We start from the raw sequence: 8,881 nt of genomic DNA, 5'->3' as shown, positions 1-8,881 counted from the left end.
AGTCTTATCTGAAACCCTTTTGGAATCCTGAATTTTTCAGATTTAATAAATGTAATATAGCACATATACCATATACACTCCCAGCAAGAACTGGACAGCCCCACATAATTAAACACATTACTAATTCTGCACACACACACACACACAAAATCACACTAAGATAAGGACTAAAAATAGCTTCATCTAAGGTCAGGTTTTGCAACTGAAAGAGTTTTTGAAGTTTGGGTCTTCAGCGTTTTGGGGATTTAGGAAGGTGGATAAAGGACTATAGTCCTAAATTAAGTGAGCCTGCAGAATTCCACAATGACAAGGTCACAATGACAAGCCACAGCAGAAATTAACAAAGTTGAGGACCACCAGCGAGAAGCAATGCCATTCTGTCTGTACTGGGGGAACCAAAATACAGAGAAATCAGTGGGAGAAATTCGTGGAAGTAAAACACAACAAAAACAAAATAAAAATGAGTAAATCTATTTCTGAGGAAGGTGCTCTAGGAAAATAGCAGAATTAAATAAAATAAAATCAAACATCAAGATCACCAACAATCTACTGTAACCAACTAGACAATGGCATGTGGTCAGAAAGGGCAACACAGTCTCCCAGCCATTCCCTAGAACCCAAGAAAATTTCTAAAAGGGAGGAACGTGGCTGGGCCTGCAGTACTAGATGAGGCACTCCCAAGATGGCAGGAGAAAAAAGATGGGTCAGGGCTTCCCTGGTGGTGCAGTGGTTGAGAGTCTGCCTGCCGATGCAGGGGACACGGGTTCGAGCCCTGGTCTGGGAGGATCCCACATGCCGCGGAGCAACTAGGCCCGTGAGCCACAACTACTGAGCCTGCGCGTCTGGAGCCTGTGCTCCGCAACAAGAGAGGCCACGATAGTGAGAGGCCCGCGCACCGCGATGAAAAGTGGCCCCCGCTTGCCGCAACTGGAGAAATCCCTCGCTCAGAAACGAAGACCCAACACAGCCATAAATAAATAAATAAATAAAAAGATAGATAGATAGATAGGGCAGAGGCCACTATATATGCATGCACCTCATCTAGTGGTAGAAACATAGAGGCTATAACAACTGAAAAGCCAGGAGCTGGCTGATAACATGGCCCCCCTCTGCCACCTGCTCCTTGACCAGGTTCTTAGTGAGCCACTGCCCTCTGCACCCATCAAAGGAACTTTGCACTAGCTGCTTAACACAAAAAAAGTTGAACAGTTCTGTTGTCAGTCAACTTCACCAAATCACTAAGCAGTTTTAAGTAACTTTCACTTAATAATGAAGAAATATTCATATAAAGTGATGGACATAGTTTATACGTGCTAAAGAAGACTTTTATACATAATATGATAGTTTATGGAAAAGAGCCATGTACACAACATACTTAATGAATTCCACAAGGATCTAAAACTGATGTAGGAATTTGTTTTCTCTAACACATTAATTCAGTAGGCCGATATAAAATGTATACCCATGTATACTAAACCCATAATTATCAGACGTGTGAAAAATGTCTATCCATATCCTTAACTTTATCATTCAAATCCAAATGATAACAAATCATTACCTTAACTTCATTAACCTAAAGCTTACTCCATAAGATTTGGAGGGTATGCCGAATGTCAGTATTATAAAATAGTATCAACATGGAAAGCAACAAAGTAAACTTTGATTGTCTCCTACCTCTGCCCGACCCTCATAGTAGGTTAACATGGACTTTGTTAGCACAAAAAGTCTCTCTTTGTAATTTAAGGGCGATGTCTTCTTTTTCTGCTGTGACCTTTTAATAAGAATCTCTTCCAGAATAGTGTTAAAATTCATCTCGGTCTTCTGATCACTGTTTCTCCTGCCATTGAAGATCCCAGGGTTCTAAAGTAAGAAAATAAATAGTTGAAATAAAATGCAACATGTGAATTATCCAAGAATGCTGTCATTCCAAATTTACCAAAACAGATTTTACTCTGACCACAGCTAGAGCCGAGGAATGTTACTCCATGCACCTGGACTAAAAATGCCCAGGGCATGAAAGCTCAACCTCCTCTTCTTCCCCAGCCCCATCCTGTTCCTCCATGTCCCTGGATTTCATAAGAAAATCTAATCAAGGTTTGCCATGATGATGATTCACTCCTTTGTCCCTCCCTGCCATCCCTTAGCTTGCTGGCACACTCTTCTGCTATTTGATTGCAGGGAAACAAATATCTCAGCAGGAAAAGTACATTTCATCACCTGCATGGCTGGTTTAGGCTGATATTTAAATTGCCTCAGGATCTTGGTACACAAAACAGACAAGCACACAGGCACGGTAGACTGTGAACAAAATGCATTACCACAGTGGTGGATAGCATTCAATCTCCAGCTCTAATAAGGATGTAATCTTGATCAAGCATCCTCATCACCAGAGCCACGAGGATGTTCTCTGATACCTACACTACCATGCTCCACATTTCTCTTCCCTATGGCTCCTGTCTCAACCACAAGAGAAAGGAAACCCACCCAGTTACAGCTAATCCTACTCAGCTAACCTACCCTACACAGCTGCCCCTCAGGGCAGAGCTCACCTGTATAAGGTCCTCAGCCCTATATTTGGAGCCCCACGTCTAGACTATCCATGCCTAGACTAATAAGCCTTCTAAAATCCAACAAAATTTAACTCTCTGAAAACCAAAGACACTCAGAAAAGGCCTGAACATTCTTACCTGAGACAAGTTGAATGGACAACAGCCCTTTCTTCCCTGCCCTCCACCACACCCTGACAAGAAGTCATTGTGTATCAAACCATAGAGGCAACAGGAGTCAGGTGAAGAGCACAGCTGGGAACTTGATACTGCCAGTGAGGAAGTCTACCATCTTCACGCCCAACCCGACACCTCGGAAACACCCTTGCAACTCCCTATTACTGAACTCTCGTCATCCAATCAGGCCCTCCATTTTCTGGAAAGTTACTTTACCACAGCTTAACCTCTGAATATCATCAGTTTCCTTCATTCATAAAATATGGAGGTAAATACCACAAGGTTACTGAGATGTGGGAGAGAACTTATTAAGAAAACACTATACAAATGTTTATTATTGTTATTTTTTAATTCCAATGCTCTTTTCCTACCTCAAAGAATTACAATCTGGGCCATGACAGTAGCTTTCCAACTGGTCTTCCATTCACCCCCGGCTCCTGCCACATTTCATTCCAACTACATGTCCCTTATTCCCATTGGATCAACCTTCAAAGATACCACTTTCGTCACGCCATTTCATTCATCAGAAATCCTCAATGCTTCCCCAAAGTCCTCCCCATCACCTGCAGGATAAAGTCAAAACTCCTTAGCCAAAACACTGGACATTGTCCACAATCTGGCTGCAACCTAACATCCAATCTTTACTTCTACTGCTCCCCAAACACTCCACACCCCAGTCGAAATAGTCAGCATTCACTCCCCTTGGCCTAGAAAACTCCCTCTCTCCACCTATGAAAGCTCTACTAGCTCAAAACTCACCTCCCTAATGAAGCCTTTCCTGATGATTCCAATTAATTAAAAACCATCCAATTCCTGTACCCATGATCTCTGTATCACCCATCATAGAGCTCATCATTGCCTTCCCTGTTCTAGAGCAATAGATGTACATATTCTAACTCTCACCTAGATTTTATGCTCCTAGAGGAATAGTTCTCAACCTTAAATGCACATTAGAATCACATAGAAAGGTTTTTTCCAAATGCAGATGTCCAGAATCCATACCCAGATATTTTGAATTGGTCTGGGGTGGGGTCCAGCACATCATGACTTAATGTGCAGGTAGATTTGAGAGCCACTATCTTAAATGAAGAGAAATTGGGCTCTTACACTAACTCTTTATACCACTCTTGGTGTTTATGGATAACAGATTAGCAGCTGGATAACAGACCCAATTGACCCATTATCCTAAGCTGAGAAGTCAGAGAAAAAAGTTCTTGTTCCTTTGATTCTAAGTTGGTCCTCCTTATTTTAAACTAAAATTTTGGTACTCTATCTTTTTGTTCCTGAGAAACTGTTGATGTATAAATACACTTATTTGGAAATCATCTTTTCATCTCTGTGCAACGTATCTTCAATGCAGAGTAAAGATGACAACTTACAAAAACGGAGTGTAAGGAAAAAGCAAGATATGCCCTGGATAACAGGCCATATGCAAATGGCCATACCAGTGGGCAATACCATAGTTACCAAATGGAAGGCAGACTTTTGGAAAGCCCAGGAGGGTAAGTTGGGCATGGCTCATCTGCAGTGCTAGAAGCAAAAGGCCTCAACACAGAGACAGGGGAGAACTATTTCATGTTGAATGTGTTGAAAAAAAAATTTTATCTGATTTGTATGAGAGGTGAATAGTCATATACAGAATCATACGAATCTTGGCCATCACCTAATCTATCTCACTCATCTTACAAATTAAGAAGTTGAGATTTAGAAAATTTAGTGACTTGCTCAAGGCCACACAAACCAAGACTAGAAAAGAAGTCTCGTGGTCCCAATTGAGAAGCCCTCTCCAGCATTCCATACCATACAGTTAAAAGTTCATTGTTGTTTTAATAATCCGTCGGTCAATGGGAAATCCTCACCAAAGAACACTATTAAAGTTCATATAAATGAAGGAAAATTATCTTGCAGATTTCCAGTTAAAGATGGAGGGTTGAACGTACACATTAGCCTAGGCTCCCTCCTGAAATCCCATTAAATCAGTTCTTTGTTGCTGCTGATGTTGTTGTCATCACTAAGGAATTAACTCTCAAGGAAATAGGAAATAGGACAGCAGATAACAACAAAATTCTGGACACAAAATATTGTTTTGTGAAAACATGTTTATTGAAAACAAACATGTGGTCGGTTCAGCTGGGAAGAAGCCTGGAAATAACCAATTTATGCTGCAAAACCTCCAAGTAGCTCAGGAATCAGCAGAACCTGGTATCTCTAAAAGTGGTGGTAAAGGACTTAAAGCAAAAGAATTGTTTATGGGTCTGTTTAAGAGACTCCCCAAATCCCCTCTCCCATGCCATATAGCTAGGTGACTAAACCTCCCCAAACCTGGATGAAAACTGGAGGTTATTTTCTCAAGTCTATAAAACAGAGGGTCTCTATACTGGGAGAAGCTATAAACAGTTGAGGCTAGGAGTACCATATTGCAAAGGGGGCTCTGCAGCTCTCAGAGCACTCAGCTCTCTTCTCCCACCTGACTCCACAATGTCGGATAAGGTCTGTACTGTGAGAAAAGACCTCAAGATGCAGACACAGGAGAGCTCCCCAACAGAAATGGCTCAGGAAAGCCTGTAGTCAGGAAGTTTCACCCACAAAGCTTCCAGTTGACTTTTTAGAGCCCCACTCATGTATGAGAGAAAGTCAAGGATCACCAGACAACTAAGGAATGACTCTAATATGAATTCAAACATGGGAAACAACAAACAAAAAGAGCAACTTGGAGGAAACAAAGACTGTTCAGAGAAAAGACAATGCTTAAAAAAACAAACAAAACAAACAAACAAAAACAATAAAATCAGAGTTAAGACAAGGTACTGCAGGCATGAAATAAGGTCAGGATACAGTCAAAATAAAGAACAGAGAGCCAAAAAAGAGAAAAAAATAAGATAGAAATGAAAAGCTCAACAGAAGAGTTAGAATATGAAGTTGAGGAAATCTCCCCAAAAATAAAAAAGTCAATAATATTAAAACTTGGAGAGAAAATAAAATTTTCTGGACCCATCCAGAAAATTTAGCATCTGAAAAATAGGAATTCCAGAAGGAGAAAACAATGAGAAACCAATCAAAGAAGAAATTTAGGAAAATTTCCCCAAACTGAAGGTTATTTCCAGATTGATATAGAACCAAATCAAGGCAATTCTCATAAAATTCCAAAATCATGGGGATAAGAAGATTCAGCAAGCTTAAAAATAGGTTTTATAGAAAGGATCAAAATTCATAACGGCAATATCAAGGGCACTATTAGAAGCTAGAAGATAACGGAGAAAAATTTCAAAGGAAATTGATTTCTAACCTAAAACTTTATACTCAGCCAAACCATCAATGCAACGACAAGAGAATAAAGACATTTTTCAAATATGCGAGGCTTTAAAATTTTTATCTCCTATCCACCCTTCTCAAATAGCTACTTGAGGACACACTCTATCTAAATAAAGAAGTAAACCACAAAAAACATGGAATCCAGGAAACAAGGGTTTCAAAACAAAAGAGGTAAGGAGATTCCCAGATGATGGTGAGGGGAAATCCTAAGATGACATTGAGCAACAGACCGAGAACAATCAGGCCAAATTGACCAAGGTAGAAGGTTCTTGGAAGGAATTTTTCCAGGAGATGAACCTGAAGGTGTTGGGAGAAGATTTATAATAAATTAGTTAAAACTTAGCAAACCTAAAAATAATAAATCAATTGCAGGGAAAACAAAAAATTGTGCAGTAAAGGAAAAATAATCACAGTATGCTACAGAGTTCAGCTATAAATAACATCTGGAACATCATAATAAGGTAAATAATAAATAATAATCTTACTACTAGGATAAGTGAGTACAGGCAATGTGCTTGTGTGTGGATCCAGAAGTATGTTGTGAAAGAGAACTATATCCTCCATAGTACTAGTAGGAAGTCAGTACATCATACCTAAAACTGAAAAAGCAAGAAATATGTTACTTAGAGATTGACAATACTAACATGTTTTTTTAAAAATAAAAGTGGTTGCCTCTGGCAATCAGAAAATTATTGGAAGATGGCAGTGGAAAGGTGTATGTTCTCTGTTCTCCTTCCCTAAAACTCTATGCAAGCAATAAAACATTAAAATCAGAGAGGAAGATAACTCCACAGTCCAGTGAACAAAAAGATGGCCATGAACCCCAAGCTACAAACTATGAAACACATATTTGCCAAATACTGTGAAAAGTAGACCAAAATAGGGGAGGAGGCTGAGTAGATTTCCCTTATAGTTGACATCATTGTCCTGAAAGATCAATCCAATGACTTTTTGATAAGATCAATGAAAACCAGAGGGATAAGCAACCATAGGAGAATCAGGAAGTATCCCTATAGAGTTACTATTTATACAGAAAAATAATAAAAATTATCATTACCAAGCTTTTACTATTTTGCTATGTGTTGGCAGTGTTCTAGCAATAAGCACTTTAGATGTAGCAAAGCATTTAATTCAACAAAACTTCTAAAGTAGGTACTACTACCTAGACACAGGGTAAGAATAAGAGCCAGATTTTAATATACAGGCACATTCTAACCACAGAGCCTGCACTATTACCCACTACACATACAGTCTCTCCAGTGGAAGGGAAGGGGGAACTGAAGGAAACAGCATAATGATGTGCCATTTTCAGCCTCCTATTTAGGCAGATTGCTAAAAGCAATTCGACTTAATCTCCAGATTTCAACAGATACTCTATGACTTCCAAGGCATCATTAAGAGAGACACCAACCTCTCAATACCAAAAACTGAAGAGAGCAAATGAATTTATATTCAAACAGAAATAGACCCATAGACATAGAAAACAAACTTATGGTTACCAAAGGGGAAAGGTGGTGGGGATAAATTAGGAGTTTGGGATTAACATATACACACTACTATAAATAAAATAGATAACTAACAAGGACGTACTGTACAGCACAGGGAACTAGACTCAATATTTTGTAATAACCTATAAGGGAAAAGAATCTGAAAAAATACATATATATAAGCATGTATAACTGAGTCATTTTGCTGTACATCTGAAACTAACACAACATTGTAAATCAACAATACTTCAATAAAAATACATACATACACACATAATTAATTTTTTTAAAAAACTGGAGATAGTCTCTCTGGAGACAGTCTCTTTTAAAAAACTGGAGACAGTCTCTCTAATTAATTTTTTTAAAAATCTGGAGACAGCAGATTTATAAAAACATTGTAAATCAACAATACTTCAATAAAAATACATACATACATAATTAATTAATTTTTTTTTAAAACTGGAGAAATAATAGGTTTGATGCTCTAAAGTAGAAAACGAAGATGAAACAAAATTTCAGAGTCCTCCAGCTCACTCTCCCAGCCATTTTCCACACCGAAAAGAACTGACCCATTCAGAAATAAGAATCACAAAGGAACCAACTCTGGGTTACAAATATCTTTTTAAAATAAAACTCGGAGCTGCAAGTTAAGCCCCTTTCCTCTGTGTCTCCTTGAAGGTGAACACAAGAACACTCTTTTCTTGGGACTTTCCTGGTGGCGCAGTGGTTAAGAATCCGCCTGCCAATGCAGGGGACACAGGTTCGAGCCCTGGTCCGGGAAGATCCCACATGCTGTGGAGCAACTAAGCCCGCGCACCACAACTACTGAGCCTGCGCTCTAGAGTGCCACAACTACCGAAGACCGTGCACCTAGAGCCTGTGCTCCACAACAAAGAGAAGCCACCACAATGAGAAGCCCGCGCACCGCAACAAAGAGTAGCCCCGCTCACAGCAACTAGAGAAGGCCCAAACGCAGCAACGAAGACCCAATGCAGCTAAAAATAGATAAATAATTAAATTTATTTTTTAAAAAAAAGGGCTTCCCTGGTGGCGCAGTGGTTGAGAATCTGCCTGCCAATGCAGGGGACACACGTTCGAGCCATGGTCTGGGAAGATCCCACATGCCGCGGAGCAACTAGGCCCGTGAGCCACAACTACTGAGCCTGCGCGTCTGGAGCCTGTGCTCCACAACAAGAGAGGCCGTGACAGTGAGAGGCCCGCGCACTGCGATGAAGAGTGGCCCCCGCTTGCCACAACTAGAGAAAGCCCTCGCACAGAAACGAAGACCCAACACAGCCAAAAATAAATAAATAAATAAACATATTTTTTTAAAAAAAGAACACTCTTTTCTTTACTCTG

At 39.8% G+C, this 8,881-nt stretch overlaps 1 protein-coding gene across 1 annotated transcript in view; it reads right to left on the bottom strand.

Moving 5' to 3' along the window:
* The window catches only part of TEC (tec protein tyrosine kinase), a 125,698-nt gene that overhangs the window by 90,827 nt on the left and 25,990 nt on the right, over positions 1-8,881 (bottom strand). Inside the window, exon 2 of the mRNA XM_059923056.1 lies at positions 1,675-1,860. Within this exon, the coding sequence (XP_059779039.1) occupies positions 1,675-1,860 (186 nt within the window). The remainder of the gene's footprint in view (positions 1-1,674; positions 1,861-8,881) is intronic.

This window comes from Balaenoptera ricei, chromosome 5 (assembly GCF_028023285.1).
Source record: "Balaenoptera ricei isolate mBalRic1 chromosome 5, mBalRic1.hap2, whole genome shotgun sequence".
In the NCBI taxonomy this organism is placed as follows: domain Eukaryota; kingdom Metazoa; phylum Chordata; class Mammalia; order Artiodactyla; family Balaenopteridae; genus Balaenoptera; species Balaenoptera ricei.
Note: the sequence above shows the minus strand (reverse complement) of the source record. Positions and strands in the feature narration are given on the sequence as shown.